At 40.2% G+C, this 19,915-nt stretch overlaps 2 protein-coding genes across 20 annotated transcripts; one reads left to right on the forward strand and one right to left on the reverse strand.

Annotated features, from left to right (window-relative positions):
- Nucleotides 1-2,254: 2,254 nt before the first annotated feature.
- Nucleotides 2,255-11,994, forward strand: snapc2 (small nuclear RNA activating complex, polypeptide 2). Its single transcript, XM_032584197.1, has 7 exons — nt 2,255-2,319; nt 2,409-2,645; nt 4,598-4,771; nt 5,751-5,853; nt 7,579-8,106; nt 11,270-11,358; nt 11,613-11,994. Exons 2-7 carry the CDS (start codon nt 2,433-2,435, stop codon nt 11,871-11,873), a joined length of 1,368 nt encoding a protein of 455 aa, XP_032440088.1. The 5' UTR covers nt 2,255-2,319; nt 2,409-2,432; the 3' UTR covers nt 11,874-11,994.
- A 3,939-nt stretch (nt 11,995-15,933) lies between these two features.
- Nucleotides 15,934-19,901, reverse strand: LOC116732115 (putative leucine-rich repeat-containing protein DDB_G0290503). Of its 19 annotated transcripts, none has more exons than XM_032582093.1 (11): nt 19,832-19,901; nt 19,236-19,537; nt 19,076-19,193; nt 18,782-18,949; nt 18,320-18,487; nt 17,724-18,067; nt 17,438-17,513; nt 17,018-17,353; nt 16,808-16,975; nt 16,640-16,681; nt 15,934-16,513 (listed from the first exon to the last, which is right to left on the reverse strand). In XM_032582093.1, exons 1-11 carry the CDS (start codon nt 19,886-19,888, stop codon nt 15,971-15,973), a joined length of 2,322 nt encoding a protein of 773 aa, XP_032437984.1. In that variant the 5' UTR covers nt 19,889-19,901; the 3' UTR covers nt 15,934-15,970. The 19 variants fall into 19 exon arrangements, with proteins under 19 accessions (XP_032437984.1, XP_032437972.1, XP_032437975.1 ...); XM_032582081.1 differs by having other exon boundaries at nt 17,018-17,101; nt 17,144-17,353; nt 17,438-18,067; XM_032582084.1 differs by having other exon boundaries at nt 15,934-16,387; nt 16,472-16,513; nt 17,438-18,067.
- Between the last annotated feature and the right edge of the window lie 14 nt (nt 19,902-19,915).

The raw sequence follows: 19,915 nt of genomic DNA on the forward strand, positions 1-19,915 counted from the left end.
ACCAACTTCGACTAAAGAAACATGATAACTGACACTGAAGAGTGATTAGACCTGGAGTAAAAATAAAAATAACTATAAACACTGCAAGGGGCTGAAATGATGGGAAACCATAAACAGGCTAAATTGAACAAAAATAAGAAATGTCAAATAATAAAACCAGAATGACCAACAAGGGTGAAACAAAAGTGGTGGTGCCGGTGCATGGCAGCCACCGGGCCCATGCAGCTGAGGCTACTGCCAGTAGCGTGCTACCATCAGCATATGAGTGTGTGTGTGTGTGTGTGTGTGTGTGTGGGCGTGAACGTGTACATGACTGAACGTGGTGTGAACCAACCTAATGGACATGATAAAGCCTATGTTTATCGTCATACAGTACCATATATTATAATGGTTGGAGTGAAGTTCAAGTTTGTCATTGCACCACATCCACCTTCTGAAAGGAAACACTCTCCTGTATAGGCCGGACCATAAAATAACATATAGCACCGAGCTGTGCCATACCACCCAGTGGAAACGAGGCATAAGTCAAATTAGGATAAACATCTGTGATTATGGTGAGAAAAACTATTAAAAAAACATGAGATATAGAGAGGACATTAGCATGGACATCTGAGGTCAAGAGGTGAAAACAGGATGAACGTCTGCTCTCACACTGTCAGGTCTGAATAAACATGTTATGAACAAAGGTGAGAAAAGGCGAGAAATCTGATGTCATATGAGGAGAGAAAAATTAGGTGACCATAATTAGGTGATGTTAAAATAGAATGACCATCTGATGTATGGCAGTCTTATGTTTTAACCTAGGAACATAATGACCATCTGACGTCAAAAGGCTAGAAGAAATACATTTGATGTGTGAAAATAATATGACCATCTGATGTGTAAAGTCACATTAAATTTATTGTTATTATTGTTACATATTTCAATTATACACTTTTACTCAAAATCACGCACATATATCTGTTATTATCCACTCCTCTATGCAGTCTGAAGGCGGAGTTATTGATGTAAATACAGTAAGGTGTGTAACTCTCTCCGCGCATTTAAATTAAAATACACGTAACTCAATATGCACATTTATATTCCAGGGAACTCAACATTACAACAGAGAATATTTCACTGACTTGACCAGCCTACCTGCTGAGTAAATAAAATGCACAAAAAGGACAAAAACAAACAAACAAACAACAAACAAAAACAACAACAAAAACCATCTCAGTGTCAGATTACAGTCGCTTAATCTGACCTGACAACAACGTTTCCCGGAGCGTTTATCCCTGCAGCCGTGAGTCCGTCATTTACGGAACAATACTGACCCCTGCTGGCAAATCACTGAACATTCCTAACACTCAGTGGCAGGTAATGAATAACAAGATACCTTATAATTTTATGCTCCAACACGAATACATGCGCCATATAAAGAACCTACAACATCAAAACATAAATAATATATAAACTATATCCAAATATATTCTCTAACTATATTTGCAGAAACTTTTATGCTGACATCTAAACATCATTAGATTAGAGGAATTTTTTTTTAGCTCATAAAGCATAACAAAATGTATTAAAATTGAAAACAAAGAAGAAAGGGCCAAAACAATACAGCAACACAGAGCTGTGATTTTATAAAACCCAAAGGAAAGACTTGAGATTTAAGAAGTTCAGAGAGAAGAGACAATCATGGCCAAGATTTGGAAACACTATTCATTTTAGGAAAACACTACAATCAAAAGTATGAGTACTGTGGAGATGATAATGTGGCATGTTATGCTACAGTCATCAGAATGAATAATTCAAACAAATAATTCAAACAGGTTTAAAGGGGGAAGGAGGAGAGAAGATATAACAATATCGAGATTTAGATTTGGACACAAGCTGGATGGATCTGCACACTCTTTAAAACAGGGGGGGGAAATAACACGGGAAATTGTGACTTTTGTGATGAGGAAGAGACTGTTTATCATGTTATTTTACATGCTTCCTTATCATTGCTACAGATATGTGAAATAGAAAGGTTTATTCTTATCCTAAACCTTGAAAAACTTTAAAATAAGATTATCAGAAAAGTTGTAAGTCGGATACTATACATTTATATTGCGGTTCTTTTCGATCCACTGGGTTAGTTGGAAGGATTTAATTTATGAATTAATTAATTCACTTGTTTTTTGTATTACTGTATTTGTATTAGAATCCTGAGCCACACTCCTTACCAGTTGGTGGCGGTAATGGACAATTACGTGTCTTGTCAGTCGCTAATAAATACCACAAGAAGAAGAAGCAACACCAGAAGAAGAACTAGTAACAACAACGATAAAGGTAAAATAGTTCAGCTTCAATCTAAACGGAGTAATTATTCCCCTCATAACCTGCTGAGACTATTTAGCTGCGTTTCCTTGTTCCTTTAGATCCAGTGAGAAGAACCGGTGAGGATGAAGCCGCCGCCTCGGAACAGAACGAAACGACAGTTGAGCTGTTGGACAGAGACGCCGGAGTCCCGCAGGAAAGCGGGCTGGAAGTGGGGACGGCCTGAGCTGAAGAAGCTTCTGAAAGCCCTGCAAGCTCTCAGCCAGACCAACAGAGGCCTGCAAGAGATAGACTATGCTGTCCTGAAGAAACACATTCCTACTCGGTCCATTTCAGAGGTAACCGAGACGAGTCCAACGACAGAACCCTTCCAAAAACCTTTCTTCCAAAAACCTTTCTTTTAAAAACCTTTAGCTTTTTGTGGTTTTGACTGATAGTTCAGCAACAACTCTTAGCAACTGAGACGGTTCTATAAAAGAGGGATTTTTAAAAACTTTTTTATTTAGTCTCACTTATGTTTTAGAATATCCTAAAATTTAATGTTGGATAAGATAACCTGAGTAAATACAGAAAGCAGTTTTTAAATGATAATTTCACTCATTGGTGGAAAAAAGCCACCCAAACCTCGCATTCCCCCCTGGGGGGAAAAGTCATTGGCCCGCTGGTATATCATGTATTAACTGTGGTTAAACTAGAGTTATTTTTCAAATCTGAGTTTGTTTCTTTTTAGTGACAAGGACTTAATAAGGAAGACTGGCTGGGCAGAATGGACTCCTGACTCTAAAGAACATTAAAGCCAGTCTCACATTTACCTAAAAACCTGGAAAATACTGTGTATATTTATTGTTTTCATATTTAATGGCGCAGAAGAAGATTTTTGTTTCTGCCAAAGCAATTCAAGTCAATTGTGCTTCTAAATGACAAAAAGACCTGAATGTTATTAATGCACACAAAACTTGTGCTTTAATAATATTTCCATGTTTTGGACATCATGAGCAAGCTTAGAATCCACACTTTCAGAATTATATAAATGAATCAAAACGCTCTCAGGATAATTGTTCATGACAATTAGTGAGTTAAGAGACTAATATTTTTCATTTCAGGTTGTATATTAAGATGTTGTGTTATTGTGGGGCTATTTAGGTGGTCCCTAAGTGTTTCCTACATGAGTTAAATGATCCTCAGCCTGAAAAGGTTTGAGAAACACTGATGTAAGATGCTTTGTGTTTGTATGGTATAGAAAAAAATCTAAAGGTCTTCAGGGATTTTATTTGCTTTTCAATTAAATATCAGTGGTCCATATTTAAAGACAACACATTCAGCGCTGGCAACAGATGTCTGCCTCAATTTAATCCTAAAAATAGTAGAGTGGAACATGTGTACACTACACTTAGAGATTTGATTAAAAGATACTTTAGGTAAAACCTACTCAAACTATTTTTATTTAGAGTAACCTAGCTCAATGAAGAGTTTAATAATAGTAGCTTTGTTCGAAATTGACAAAACAGAAAAAATTACTTTCATGATTTTCACAGATTATAAAACCTGGGAGTTTGTACTAGATTGCCTGTTGGTCACAAATATGTCAGACCAACCGAAGCCATAGAAACATACCTCCAGATATTCCTTCAAACATACCACTAGGTGGCGGTACTAGAATATCGTTTTCTTTGAGTTTGGACAGTTTATGTTTCTGTTCCCCTCCCATATAAAATAAAAAGACCTGCTCTTTTTATTTTATGGAAAAGAGCAGCTTTTAAAATACTTGAAGCTGATCATACAACAAGTGAGTTTGATTTGGTTAGTGTTGACTCTATTTTTTTTGTTATACTGATGTTAAACATTTGGGATGTTTATTTTCATATTAGTGTAGTGATGTTTGAAACGACTTTCAAAGACTTTGCCCGCTGACCTTTTCACCCCGGAGGCTGCTGCTGTCCACACGCCAGAACCCGGCACCCCTGTCAGTAAGAGTGGCCCCCAGTACGCCTCCTGACTCCCCAGTCCATCATATATCCCAGCACTAACACCAGTCCGAACAGAGCCAAACCAGTCGGCTTTTGTTTGTGGGCCCATGTGTCTAAATTTCTACCTATTGATGGGGCAGGAGAATCAAATATCGGAGGTGCAGTGGCACCCATGACTGATGCCTCAGTCACAAGTTTTAATCCTGTGTCTTTCATAGACCATTATTATGCATCTGATTACTCTACTGAAATAAAATGAGTAGAGTGCTGTGAAATGTCAGCACAAAAACTAATCCTGTGAGGTGTGTTGTCCTGCGTTGCAGATCAGTGCTATGGTGGACTCTCTGAAAAACAAGACCATATCATCTGCACGTTTCCAGCTGCAAATGAAGAACTGGGAGGAGAAGCAGTTCAGAAGGCCTATTGAAGAGTGGACACACATGGCCTCCACTCTTGCTGGAACCCTTGAGAAAGTCATATCTGATGCTTTCTCTCAGGTATGCTAGAACAAGAGCAATCAAGTGACCAGTCAACCGAAATATAAGTGACTTGTGCCCCTCGAGATCATAGCAGCATAGACTACCAAAAGAACCAAAGGGGCATGGCTTACGACTCGGCATTCACCTGAAAAATGCACAAGACGTGTGCGGCAGATTTCACTGAGTTTTGATCCTGACCCAAATGGATCTAATGCTTAAAGGAGTTTAAATATAAGCAAAGTTGTTAGAGTTATGTCCCGTTCGCAGTATGGTATCTTTATCAGAACCAACATATTTCTACAATCAGGCGGACTCTGGGAGATTATGCTGTCTTTTGGTTTATGTGCTGCACAGACTCATGATGCTGCAGCTGCCTTCGCAGAGGTTCATGTATCGGGCCACACAGGCATGAGCCGGTAAAGCGCCATTTGAAAAAGTTACGGCACTGCAGTCAGTCAGAGTGACTTCCCATCATACCGTTCTTCCAGCATAAGCATTTTTTTTTCTTGTCAGTGGAAATCCATCCGGCTGTATGTAGCTACAGTATTAGGACTCAACTCCCTAAACACCCCAGTGTAGCTGCCAGCTCTGCAGGTTGCATGATGGCTGAAGGAAACTTTTTGCCTCATCTAAAAGAATAATGTCCACTGTGGGAATAGTTTGACTGCCATAGGAAAACGAACGGAGGAAGTAGGTCTCCCAACGTTAAAAAAGGAACGCATCTAACGTAACGCATCTAGAGGAGCATCACCCACTCTATTTGCTAAATTCAAGGTAAAGTTTATGCTGTCTTGAAATGAATGAGCTGTGAATTTTCATACTGTTTTTCCATTTCATCTTTCAAGAAGCCCTTTCAGAACACGCACTGGCTTTACTGTCCTGTAATATGGAAAAAAAAAAAAAATAACTGTTTTGATTCTTGTCTGATTTTAAGAAAACTTCTCACAAAACTAAACCAGTAAATATCCCACCATCCTTTCTTTTCCTTTTCCTTCAGATGCTGGTTGTGTCATCGACAGAGCCCTGCACTCTGAGGAACTGTGACCCCAAGCAGGACCCCAGACCTGCTGTTGGATCAGTGCCTTGCATGCCAGTGAAAGGTATGTGGATTCATGCATTCACTCTCCACAACAGACGTGTAAAAGATCTGCAGCGTTATCTCACCTCGTCTTCAAAGCTGACGGGATGTTTTTTTATCGTTTTACTCCACTGCTGAATGAATCATGAATGACAAACGCCATTAAAGTTTCACCATAAAAGAGATGTGAAGGGTTCAAAGAATTTTTTTTTATCTTGTATTTTTATTAGCCACTGTACGATCACAGAACAATTAAAATCCTGTCCTTGATGTCAAAAACCTTTTGATTGTGCTCTGATGTCATGAAACCTGTAAACGTCTCCATTTTCCTGTTTTAATGTGGAAGCTCTGGACCTGAACATCATGACTCTAAACATTATGAACAATAAAGTCTAAGCTCTTCCGGGAGGAGACCCTGAATTGGCCGCTCCTGCCTGCCTGCCAGAGGGTCAAATGCTGAAAATAAAAAAGATCTAAAGATCACCTTCTGTGTTCTGTGGGTTAAAAAGCTGCTGATCCAGCTGAAATTCTGTTGGCTTGCTGGTGGTTTTATGTGAAACAATTTTATTACTAGCAGAGCTGCAACGCCTCTAAAAAATATTCGCCCCCTTAGATATTTTAACCTTTCCTGCTTTTGCAAATGTATCATAATTAACTAAATGTTTTACCTTTTTTAAAAAAAACAAACAAAAAAACTAACTTCTGGTCAGAGGGTAAACTGATTTCCACAAAATGACTCATAAAAATATGTAACACAAACAAGTGAGTGCATCAGAGGCTGTGCTAGATTTTTGATAACGAAATATTCAGTTGCATTCACTGCAAAAACATAAGCTTACCAAGTATCTTTGGTCTAGTTTCTAATGCAAATATCTTATAACACTGGAAATGGGACAAACCAACTTAAAAATAATGTTTCAACAAGATATAGGAGCTTGTTTGAAGTAAATAATTCCTTAATATTGATGAAAAAGTTCTAGTTCTACTGGCAGATAAATTAATTTATAACATAGGGAATTGTCTTTTTAGTTAAATAATCCTCCAATGGAACAAGAACTTTTTCGTCAATATTAAGGAATCATTTAGTTAAAACAAGCTCCTGTATCTTGCTAAAAGTTACTTTTAAGTCAGTTTTGTCTTATTTCAAGTGTTCTAAGATATTTGCACTAGAAACTAGATCAAAAACTCTTGGTAAGATTTTGTTTTTGCATTATTTTTTTATTTTCATTTAGTTTTACTGGTATTCAGTCTGAACAAGCCGAACAGAGAATCCAGTGTGTGCCAATACACCTTCAGCAGATGAATACATGTAACTAAACCCACCGACTGTCACCCCAGCAACCACACATAAACAATGAAATGAAGTGATTGTAAAGTTATGACCCAGCTGTGCTCTTTCATCTTTCTCCTAGTCTTTTAAGCAAAGACTGTAAATGCAGACAAAACAAGGCAATGTTTTTAAAATTATTTTTTAAATAAATGTACAAAATACAAAAAAAAATCCCACATTTTCATAATTTTGAGGAAAAGATATCCTTTCAATACAATTTGGAATAAGGCTGTAACATAAGAATGTGTAAAAAGTCAAGAGCTGAGAATATTTTCTGCCTTCACTGTCTGTCATATTAGTTGGTTCAGATGCTTGTTCATCCTAAATAAAGTTTGAAATTTGTACTTTTTGCAGTTTAAAAAAAAGTTTTAGCTTTGAATAAGAAGTCTCTCTCTCTCTCTCTCTGCCTCGGCCCAGGAGAGCGTCCTTCTGCCTTGCTGCTCATGGCTCCGGCTCCAGCCAGGTCAGGGAGCAGGAGACTCCCAGCACCATCTCAGGCTGTTAGAGGTCAAACCAGGAAGATCCTTCCACGTCAGAAACAGCCAGCCGTTCCTTCCGCCGCTGCTGCCTCCACCTCCACCTCGCTAACTGGATGTCCAGATCCGGCCGCCCCGCTGCTCTCAGAAACACTTCCTGCATTCGTATCTTCTGGTTCTCTAAAGCCTCTCGCTCCGGCTGCCTCTGGCCTCTCCCCTGTCTCAGCAGCAGCTCAGTCTGCTGTTTCGTTGTGTTTGCCCGTCTCCAGTTTTTCCTCTCCCCACTCCACAGTCCCACTCTCCCACGCAGCCGCTGAGCTGCCTGCTACGTTTGGACAATCAAGTAAACATGCTGCGGTAGATGACCCAAAGACAGTTGGAGTTAACTTTGCTGTGGACTTTGAAAAGATCTACAAGTTCCTGAGTGTTGTCCAAAACCCCAGTGAGGATTATAATCTAACGCCCATGGGTGAGTCAGCGATGCGCCGTTTAGCATTTGCTAAGATCCTCCTTACATCATCTGATGACTGAAGGGAAACTTTGGGTTGCTCTGAAAACGTCAGTGACATTAGCATTACAATACTGACAAACTTTTAGCTTTAATTAGTTTGTACTAACTCCCACATTTAGCTTTTGAAATATTCATGCAAGTACAGACATTCAGGAAAAACTAGGAGATGATGAAGAGTTCTGTTTAATATTCTGTTTTTGTTTTGTTTTTTTATGGCACAAAACAGTGGTGACCTACATGTTTCCTTGACTAAGCTGTTTTAAGCTAACAAAAATCAACAAACTTCACTCAAATTCTAAAATGGTTGTGCTGATTAGGGGTATAAATCAGCTGCTTTATCACAGTTTGATATTTTGTGGATTTGTTTGCTAAACAACACAGTTCCTTGGTAGGATTTTAATTCATAAGTCTGCAGTCAGTACAATGTGATGCCATATGTCCATCTAATTCAGTCATTTCTGCAAATACCAACTTACAAAAACAACCCAAATATGACTTGACCATTTTATTTGTAGGTTATTACAGGGCATCAGGCCTTAACATTTAAAAAAGCATTTTCCCTAAAAAAAAAAAAAAAATCAATCACCTGTTAACCCAGCCTCACGTCTCACGTTTTGTACTTTTTAAATCGGTTAATTTAACGTCCCCTGGACGACCTTTCAGTCATAAAGAAAAAACAGAACAGACACTGATAAATTTAATACATTTGCATAAAAAGTCCAATTTAATTCCATATTTCTATACACTTTGAAGCAGAATTTAAACTTTCATTATTTCAGTGCCATCTATTCTGCCCTTCTAAGCTTATTTGGTGCCATTTGTTGTTTAATGAAACATAGAGTCAAGTGGCTTCTCCCCCCCCAAAAAAAAATAAAACCAGTGGATAACAGCCAGGAGTAACATTTCTAATAAAACTATGTTGTTGAAATAAAATATAGAAAATGTTTTTCCGTAGCTGGATAGACTTTGGAGTCTAGGTTTGCTTTGAGCTCCAGGCAGAAAGACAACTCCTGCTGGGGCTGAATCTACTCTGAGCTATGGAAACCCAACAAGTGCATCGGTTAAAAAAACCCTCAAAAATATTTATTTATCTTTCAGAACACTACCTCATGTGCAGTTAAGTCTTTCGATAAAATGAAATTGTAACATTGAAGACGTGTTGTGAATTTATAACACCTGACGGGATTAGTTATTTAAAAAGAAAATCAGTATTGGAATCAGAACATGAATCGGCAGATCAGGCTTTTTGAGAGATCAACCAGAAAACTGCAGTCAGTGCAGCTCTGGTTATATCACAAGTCATTATTCACTAAATGTGAGCTGATGGCAATGAGGACTGCCTCATTCACTGACATCATCACATATCACACCGCATGTTTTCCTGGGTAAAAAGTGAAGCTTTTGGAATGGCATAGTCAAAGGTTAGTGAGATGCTGCAGCATTTGTTAAAACCACAGATGGCAGTTGGGGAGCAGCTCCTTTTTTAAATAAGGCCAGATTGGTTTGAGTAGTTTTTTTCTTTTGATAACTGTATTTAATTGTGTTTCACATTTACTTAAATTTATTGTCTCCAAACTTTATTAACAAACGTGGGTCTACTGTTACACAAATAAAAATAACACAAGTTATAAAACCCATAATTAAAAGTATAAAATAAGTTGAAGTATAAAAACAACATTTTAAAAAAAAAAACCCTCAGCCAGTGTTTTTATTCATTTATTTATTTTTGTTTTTTGTTTTTTGACTGAATGAGAGCTAATACTGGGACTGAGCAGAAGCTCAACTTACATGTCAACATTTTCTATATATCATCATCATCATTCATTCGTTTGATCAGTAATAAAAGGATCTAGGTATTTCTCCTTTTTATAAAAATCAAGAAAATTGCTGTACAGTTTATCAGGGAACATTTTGCCAATTTATCCTCAAAACTCCACCTAGAATAATAGAATAATAAGCCTGATATTGTATTGTACACCATATTCAGTACATATTTTAAAGGAGCAGCTGTAGATCAGCACCTCCTGGGCTGGAGACCATCATCATCTGCATACATTAGATTGTTTTTAGTGTTTCACCTTTTATGCAGTGTTTACTGGCTCATTAAATATATTTAGCATATAAACTGGGGACTAAACTGAAGGCTGATGCACAGATGCTGCTTCCCCGTTTATATTAGAAGCACTTGTATACCCTTGTCAGTGCCTGTGTTGGTTTAAAGCTAAACTGATTATTTAGGGATGAGATATATGCAGTCTGTAAACTATAAGATAATGGTTAGTGCAATCAGCCTACAGTTATCCAGGCTGCAGTTTTTTCCAGAGTCGTTCTTAGCGACCAGGATAAGCAAAATACAAAACACTGGCTGGAGAAGAATGTTACAAATCTTAAAACCAATAAAACGGAGCACTAAAAAGAGTAATCGGGTTCAAAGTAGCATTTTTTTATTTTATTTTTTTAGTTCTGCATGAATGTACGGTAATCTAAACCACAGGCTCCATTATAGTAATCGGTTAATGGCTCCATATGCCTCATGTCAGTATACATGAGGTTTATCAGCAGGTCAGAGTCAGTCGTCCTCTCAAGGTTCACGTTTTCCACTGTGATGCTGCCTCCATAAAACTGTTATCTGCCCCACAATCTCTCACTTCCCAAAGCTACCAGAGCGTCACTCTGATCCATGGATCACCGTGGCAACATGTTGTTTCCAGTCAGGCCTCATAATGGTTTCGTATTATGATTCTGTTGTGTATTAAGCAATGTACAATTTTATATTTAGTAATGCAATTACTATAATGTCACACAAGGAACAAGCTCTACATATATACATTCTTACCTTTGACATTCACATGTAATAAAATCTTTAGGCAAATAAATATTTAGGAAGTTCACTTCAAAAATCTTTTATCAATTCCCCCTAGCACACACACACACACACACACACACACACACACAATGTAGCTAAAACATGAAAAACAACCCAGGAAAGATTTGTTGGCAAGAAAATACGGCGTTGTAACATTTTGTGAAAATTTTATTTTACTGTTCAAAATGATGCCATGATCCTAATAGCCACAGTAACAAAATCAGTCTTTTCTTCTTTTTGTCTTCTGCCGTCCAGAAAGTGCGATAGTCCTGGACCTGCTGATGTCTCTCCCAGAAGAGCTTCATCATCTGGACTGCAAACACCTGCAGAAACATCTGATCCAGGTAGATTCTGCTGCTTTTAGGAAAGTTATTCAACATTAAACCTTTGGTTTTGGAAACGTTGCTGGGTGGGATTCCACTGGCAGACAGAAGAACACAGTGGATATGAAAAGCCTACACACACCTGCTCAGATGCCGGGTTTTCATGATGTAATCCAGGGATTTTCAGTCATTCCACCGACATTTTTGTCTATGTGTAAATTTTTGTCTTGGTTTCCATTATCCTGAAAGCCTTCTCCCTCCTGACCTGGTTTCAGATGCATCAGAGTCTCTCTGCTCCTGTCTGCTCCATGCCTGCCAAGCAGCTGATGTCAAAGCTGCAGAATGCGCGCCGTGTTGAGAGGGGGCCAGCTCCAGCTGCAGATCGCAGCCAGGAGGCAGAAGCTGCTGGCGCTGCCCACAGAGGAGCCACCTCTTCAGGCCAGTCTGAGGATGCAGACATGGCAGACTTCCTCCCACCTCTTAATCCTTTCCTGGTTCCACTGAGCTTGTTGATGCGAAAACAGAGTTCTGAATAAAACATTGTGAACTGTTTTAGTCCTTTCACATGTGTGACCCTCAAAGATTAAGTGGGTGTAGAAAATTAAGGCTGTTTCTTTTATTTAATGTCACATTAAATACCGATGCAATGAGAAGTTTCCCTTTTTATGTGTTTACTGTTGTTTTTGGTTTGAAGAAATCTTTCAGACTGGTTATTTATTGTATATCTTATTTCATTGTCGCCATAGTAGCAGAGTCATGACCATCGGCATTGTCACAGTATCACTGCTTTTGTATTTTACGCAAATTTTGAATAAATTTTAATTGTATTTAAATTATTCATATGCAAACTATTTACAGAAGTATGTTGTCAATTTAATTCAGACAGGATTATATTCAAAATCAACACATAGTAAAAAAAGAAAAAGTCATTTTTAGCAAACCCAGATGGTGGCTTCAAGTCTCTGGCTTTTCTACTATTCCTAAACAAACTGGTCAGCAGTGGATTGAGTTTTGTGAAATGTTTTCTGTTAGCAGAGGTTTATTCTGATTTGACCCACTTACTCTTCCTGTTCATGATGAAGTCATGCCATTAAAACTTTAAAACATTTGACGTCCTAAAACGTCACAATTTTTGTGACAAGCTGCGTTAACGACCACAATAAAAGGCTAATCAGTCTTTTTTTTTAAATTGCAGTGAAATGGCTGCATTATGCACCTTATTATTACTACTGACAGTGATTCACGTTTTTATCACACTGTAGACGAGTAGATCCGTTGCTCTACGGATCAATGTTCAGAGTTCTGTTCGTCTTGAATTAAATCCAAACTCCTAAAACTGCACAATGAAAACCACTGTGAACACAAAATGCATTCAAGGACCACAACAAGTATTATATCCTCTCTAAACCAAACGCATCCATTCACTTGTACAAGGGGTTTCTTGATCGCACATAATATTTAATGCTCCCAATGTACAAATGGTCGATTATCTCAGCCGATGCCGTCCTCCAGGAAGGAATCACAGACTGACCAGCGTCACCAGCAAGAACCACAGGTCAACCAGGGTTACAAGAGAAATTATATTCATATTCATAAACACACCCCATCTCCTCAAAGGTAAAGGTCACACGTCATAATTTTTGATTCAAGGGTTTATCTACAGGAGGAACCACAGGGTTGCTCTTGTAAAGAGAACTTAATAGTCTTTAACTTGAACATTTTTACTCTCTTAAACCAGAACAAAAAAGTGAGGATCTCTCTCACTTTGCTTTGCTTTACTAACTAAAATACTGTTGATTTAAAATATTATTTTTTCCATTCCACAAAACTGGAGCCACGGCTTCTCCTCCTTGAGATTTGTTTCAGTGCTTTGGCTTTAATTGTGTTGCAGGTTAAGAAAACGTCCCATTTCCACATAGCAATAAATAGCACACAGGTGCTGGTGATTACTTGAACACTGGAAATGAGTGGAACATTGGAACCAACCCAGAGGGAGGCGTTGACAGGATATCCTGGTTGATAAGGATTTATAGTCTGAGGAGAAATGACATCATAAGGTTGTTTGTTGCCGATCCTTGGCCTGATGTTGCACACCATCAATGTTCAATGTCACAACTAAGATACCAGAGATAAGCAAGTAGGCACTTTTGTTTCTCTGATCCATCGTTCAAAATAAACCAACTTCAGCTGGACCTGGTCTGTAACTTATAAATGGAAATTTTGTCAAATATTTTTTGCAGAGTTCAATAGCTGTGAAAACGTGCACCAATTATGTATTTGAATAAACTCTGAAAAGACATCTCTAGCAGAGTTTCTTTTACGTCCACATTCTCTTCAAGATGGGAATTGTGATACAGTGGCCATTTCTCCCAAGATGAGCGTCTCTCTGAGTTATGAAAGGTTCTTTTTTTAAAAAATGTGTTTTCTCTCCTTGCAGGTTGAGGCTTTCCTCAGCTATAAACAGGGCACCATAGTCCAGTGTCTCAGACACTGGACTATAGTCCAGTGTCCAGTGTCTCAGACACTGGACTATGGGTGGGACCATTGACATTACAAGTCAGTCTTCTGAAGTCAGTCACTTTATAGAGCGAAGTGTCCTGTGACATGCGGACACTTTATGTTGGAAACACCAGGATTTAAGATTCAAGATATTCAATATTCGTCTTCGATACTTCTAGGAATATATTTATACAATGGCATTTTCTTTACGTGTGTTGATGATTTTGGCTTTAATCATTGGCTTATGTTCATCTGATGGTAAGATTGAAAACTACTTCACTTTTACATTTTATATGAATCCTTAGTTTAAGTTTGATCAGGATTTTAAGAAAGAACGTCATTGATATAATATAATGAATATGGAAACATTTCTCTTCTGAAACCTTTAGCTATACAAGTTACACCAAAAGATGAATCATTTAATCAATATAACTGTTTGACAAAGTGTGGAGAAATGTTCCAAGTTTTATTTTTTATTTTCTATCTATGGACTGTACCTGCTTATCGTTGAAGGGTCATAGAGTTGGGTAGACTTTGAACAGGTTGCCAGTCCATTGTAGCGCTGTAAAACATTCAGAACAAATTTAGTTGAAAAAACTATGTTGGAAAATAGTAATTTTAGAACCAGATGTCTTTAGAACAGCTTTCTGATGACCGCCATTCTGTTATCAATATGTTTATTTTCAGAATATGGTGAAAAATATATTTTTTTGCTACAGTCTACAGTCTCTTTTTCGAGAGGGACCTGGCAAAATAGCAGCACCATCTACAAGTATCGACGTCTACATTCAGCCAGAGAAATAGATTTGTTTAGTTTAAAAAGCATGAAAGCATAAAGTAATTAAAATGGCTAATAAAAACATAGCATGCCAGTTAAACTGTCTTCTTCATGGTCTTTAGTTTTGGTTCAGAGAGAGTCACTTTCCCTGTGAATTTAGACTCTTGTAGGTCATTCCTAGCTGTTTAAAGGCTCTCTTGCCCAGATTTGTCCTAACTCCCTGGATTCAACAGAATTTTTCAAATATGCTGACAATTTGTCTACAGGATTGAGATTGTTGTTTTGGGATTGCCTGTCCAAAACAGCGGCTGTGCTGTCTTGTGGCTTAATTCTCTGGTCTGATGAGCCAATGTGGAAAACTAATTTAAGACAAAGCTTCGAATTCTTGGTTGATGTCTTGTTATTATGCTTCAACATTTTCCTCATGATATTTGATATTTGCCTAAAACATTCCAAAAATTGGAGTCTTTGAAAGGTAAAGTCTCCTTTTCAGGGCTCCTAAATTGTGACTTTATACAAAAAAAATGAGAATGAGGCTATATTACGGAATTATTTATTTCTCATAATGACAACATAAGCAATTCAGTTGAAAACTGAGTAATTGTGCTGGATCTAATCACTTACAAAACAAAGAATTATTCTACTAGTAATCACTAATGTATTTATCTGATTATTGAAGAAAGACATAAGCAAACATGAAATCAAACTAATTAAAGGGAAACATGAGGGGAATCGCAAATTATTGTTCAGATTATCAGCTGAATAAAAAAATCTAACTTTGCCAAATTTTCTTTCTGTCTGAAGCTCCAAAGCTTTTGTTTATAATCTAGATTTTAATGTTAATGTAGCACAGACTGCAGCACAAGAAGGAAACAACTGAAACCACTGACAGGAGGTTTGAGAAGACAGAGCAGACGAACTAATGTGGGATTATTTTCAGTTTCATAAACCAAAATTTTAATAGCAACAGAGAGAGAAGGATTAGTTAATGGCGGCATTATCTCAGCCAACGCCGCGCGTCAAGAAGGTATCATAATTTAGCAGTATGGCAGACCAGGTATGGCTCTGTCATTATTATTATTATTATTATTATTATTATTATTATTATTATTATTATTATTATTATTATGTTTTTGGGGGGGTTTGTGACAAATGAGCTTGTGACATACAGAACAATAAAAAATGCAGAATAATGCTTTAAAAATATGCATTTTTTTTCATAATCTTTCAATTTAAGATTATGGTATGAAAAATTTGATCCTGAATAACTGTGGCAATATTCAAAAATATTGATATCAATATCATTTAATTTCACAGATATAGTGGCAGAGAAGACTGGTGTGACTCACGATCAGACTATGACAATGACAGGCCCTGTTGATCCAACATCTCCACCTGATACAGTAACATCTGGCCCTGTTGATCCAACCTCTCCACCTGATTCAGTAACATCTGGCCGTGTAGATCCAACCTCTCCACCTGATTCAGTAACATCTGGCCCTGTTGATCCAACCTCTCCACCTGATTCAGTAACATCTGGCCCTGTTGATCCAACCTCTCCACCTGATTCAGTAACATCTGGCCCTGCTGACCCGACATCTCCACCTGGTTCAGTAACATCTGGCCCTGTTGATCCAACCTCTCCACCTGGTTCAGTAACATCTGGCCCTGTTGATCCAACCTCTCCACCTGGTTCATTAACATCTGGCCCTGTAGATCCAACCTCTCCACCTGATTCAGTAACATCTGGCCCTGCTGATCCGACATCTCCACCTGATTCAGTAACATCTGGCCGTGTAGATCCAACCTCTCCACCTGATTTAGTAACATCTGGCCCTGTAGATCCAACCTCTCCACCTGATTCAGTAACATCTGGCCCAGTTGATCCAACATCTCCACCTGATACAGTAACATCTGGCCATGTAGATCCAACCTCTCCACCTGATTCAGTAACATCTGGCCCTGTTCATCAAACCTCTCCACCTGGTTCATTAACATCTGGCCCTGTTGATCCAACCTCTCCACCTGGTTCAGTAACATCTGGCCCAGTTGATCCAACATCTCCACCTGATACAGTAACATCTGGCCGTGTAGATCCAACCTCTCCACCTGATTCAGTAACATCTGGCCCTGTTGATCCAACCTCTCCACCTGATTCAGTAACATCTGGCCTTGTTGATCCAACCTCTCCACCTGATTCAGTAACATCTGGCCCTGCTGACCCGACATCTCCACCTGGTTCAGTAACATCTGGCCCTGTTGATCCAACCTCTCCACCTGGTTCAGTAACATCTGGCCCTGTTGATCCAACCTCTCCACCTGGTTCAGTAACATCTGGCCCTGTTGATCCAACCTCTCCACCTGGTTCAGTAACATCTGGTCGTGTAGATCCAACCTCTCCACCTGGTTCATTAACATCTGGCCCTGTAGATCCAACCTCTCCACCTGATTCAGTAACATCTGGCCCTGCTGATCCGACATCTCCACCTGATTCAGTAACATCTGGCCGTGTAGATCCAACCTCTCCACCTGATTCAGTAACATCTGGCCCAGTTGATCCAACATCTCCACCTGATACAGTAACATCTGGCCATGTAGATCCAACCTCTCCACCTGATTCAGTAACATCTGGCCCTGTTGATCCAACCTCTCCACCTGATTCAGTAACATCTGGCCCTGTTGATCCAACCTCTCCACCTGATTCAGTAACATCTGGCCCTGCTGATCCGACATCTCCACCTGATTCAGTAACATCTGGCCCTGCTGACCCGACATCTCCACCTGAATCAGTAACATCTGGCCCTTTAGATCCAACCTCTCCACCTGGTTCATTAACATCTGGCCCTGTTGATCCAACATCTCCACCTGATTCAGTAACATCTGGCCCTGTTGATCCAACCTATCCACCTGATTCAGTAACATCTGGCCCTGTAGATCCAACCTCTCCACCTGGTTCATTAACATCTGGCCCTGTTGATCCAACCTCTCCACCTGATTCAGTAACATCTGGCCCTGTTGATCCGACATCTCCACCTGATTCAGTAACATCTGGCCCTGCTGATCCGACATCTCCACCTGAATCAGTAACATCTGGCCCTGCTGATCCGACATCTCCACCTGATTCAGTAACATCTGGCCCTGCTGATCCGACATCTCCACCTGAATCAGTAACATCTGGCCCTGTTGATCCAACCTCTCCACCTGATTCAGTAACATCTGGCCCTGTTGATCCAACCTCTCCACCTGATTCAGTAACATCTGGCCCTGTTGATCCAACCTCTCCACCTGATTCAGTAACATCTGGCCCTGTAGATCCAACCTCTCCACCTGATTCATTAACATCTGGCCCTGTAGATCCAACCTCTCCACCTGATTCAGTAACATCTGGCCCTGCTGATCCGACATCTCCACCTGATTCAGTAACATCTGGCCCTGCTGATCCGACATCTCCACCTGAATCAGTAACATCTGGCCCTGTTGGTCCAACCTCTCCACCTGGTTCAGTAACATCTGGCCCTGTTGATCCAACCTCTCCACCTGGTTCAGTAACATCTGGCCCTGCTGACCCGACATCTCCACCTGAATCAGTAACATCTGGCCCTGTAGATCCAACCTCTCCACCTGGTTCATTAACATCTGGCCCTATTGATCCAACCTCTCCACCTGATTCAGTAACATCTGGCCCTGTAGATCCAACCTCTCCACCTGGTTCATTAACATCTGGCCCTGTAGATCCAACCTCTCCACCTGATTCAGTAACATCTGGCCCTGCTGATCCAACCTCTCCACCTGGTTCAGTAACATCTGGCCCTGTAGATCCAACCTCTCCACCTGGTTCATTAACATCTGGCCCTGTAGATCCAACCTCTCCACCTGATTCAGTAACATCTGGCCCTGCTGATCCGACATCTCCACCTGATTCAGTAACATCTGGCCCTGCTGATCCGACATCTCCACCTGAATCAGTAACATCTGGCCCTGTTGGTCCAACCTCTCCACCTGGTTCAGTAACATCTGGCCCTGCTGACCCGACATCTCCACCTGAATCAGTAACATCTGGCCCTATTGATCCAACCTCTCCACCTGATTCAGTAACATCTCTCCCTGTTGATCCAACCTCTCCACCTGATTCAGTAACATCTGGCCCTGTAGATCCAACCTCTCCACCTGGTTCATTAACATCTGGCCCTGTAGATCCAACCTCTCCACCTGATTCAGTAACATCTGATCCTGTAGATCCAACCTCTCCACCTGGTTCATTAACATCTGGCCCTGTTGATCCAACCTCTCCACCTGATTCAGTAACATCTGGCCCTGTAGATCCAACCTCTCCACCTGATTCAGTAACATCTGATCCTGTAGATCCAACCTCTCCACCTGGTTCATTAACATCTGGCCCTGTTGGTCCAACCTCTCCACCTGATTCAGTAACATCTGGCCCTGTTGATCCAACCTCTCCACCTGATTCAGTAACATCTGGCCCTGCTGACCCGACATCTCCACCTGAATCAGTAACATCTGGCCCTGTAGATCCAACCTCTCCACCTGATTCAGTAACATCTGGCCCTGTTGATCCAACCTCTCCACCTGATTCAGTAACATCTGGGCCTGCTGACCCGACATCTCCACCTGAATCAGTAACATCTGGCCCTGTAGATCCAACCTCTCCACCTGGTTCATTAACATCTGGCCCTGCTGATCCGACATCTCCACCTGATTCAGTAACATCTGGCCCTGTTGATCCAACCTCTCCACCTGATTCAGTAACATCTGGCCCTGTTGATCCAACCTCTCCACCTGGTTCATTAACATCTGGCCCTGTAGATCCGACATCTCCACCTGATTCAGTAACATCTGATCCTGTAGATCCAACCTCTCCACCTGGTTCATTAACATCTGGCCCTGTAGATCCAACCTCTCCACCTGATTCAGTAACATCTGGCCCTGCTGATCCGACATCTCCACCTGAATCAGTAACATCTGGCCCTGCTGATCCAACCTCTCCACCTGGTTCAGTAACATCTACCCCTGTTGGTCCAACCTCTCCACCTGGTTCAGTAACATCTGGTCCTGTTGATCCAACCTCTCCACCTGATTCAGTGACATCTGGCCCTGTAGATCCAACCTCTCCACCTAGTTCAGTAACATCTGGCCCTGCTGATCCGACATCTCCACCTGGTTCATTAACATCTGGCCCTGTAGATCCGACATCTCCACCTGGTTCATTAACATCTGGCCCTGTTGATCCAACCTCTCCACCTGATTCAGTAACATCTGGCCCTGCTGATCCAACCTCTCCAC

The sequence above is a fragment of the Xiphophorus hellerii genome, chromosome 14, assembly GCF_003331165.1.
Source record: "Xiphophorus hellerii strain 12219 chromosome 14, Xiphophorus_hellerii-4.1, whole genome shotgun sequence".
In the NCBI taxonomy this organism is placed as follows: Eukaryota; Metazoa; Chordata; class Actinopteri; order Cyprinodontiformes; family Poeciliidae; genus Xiphophorus; species Xiphophorus hellerii.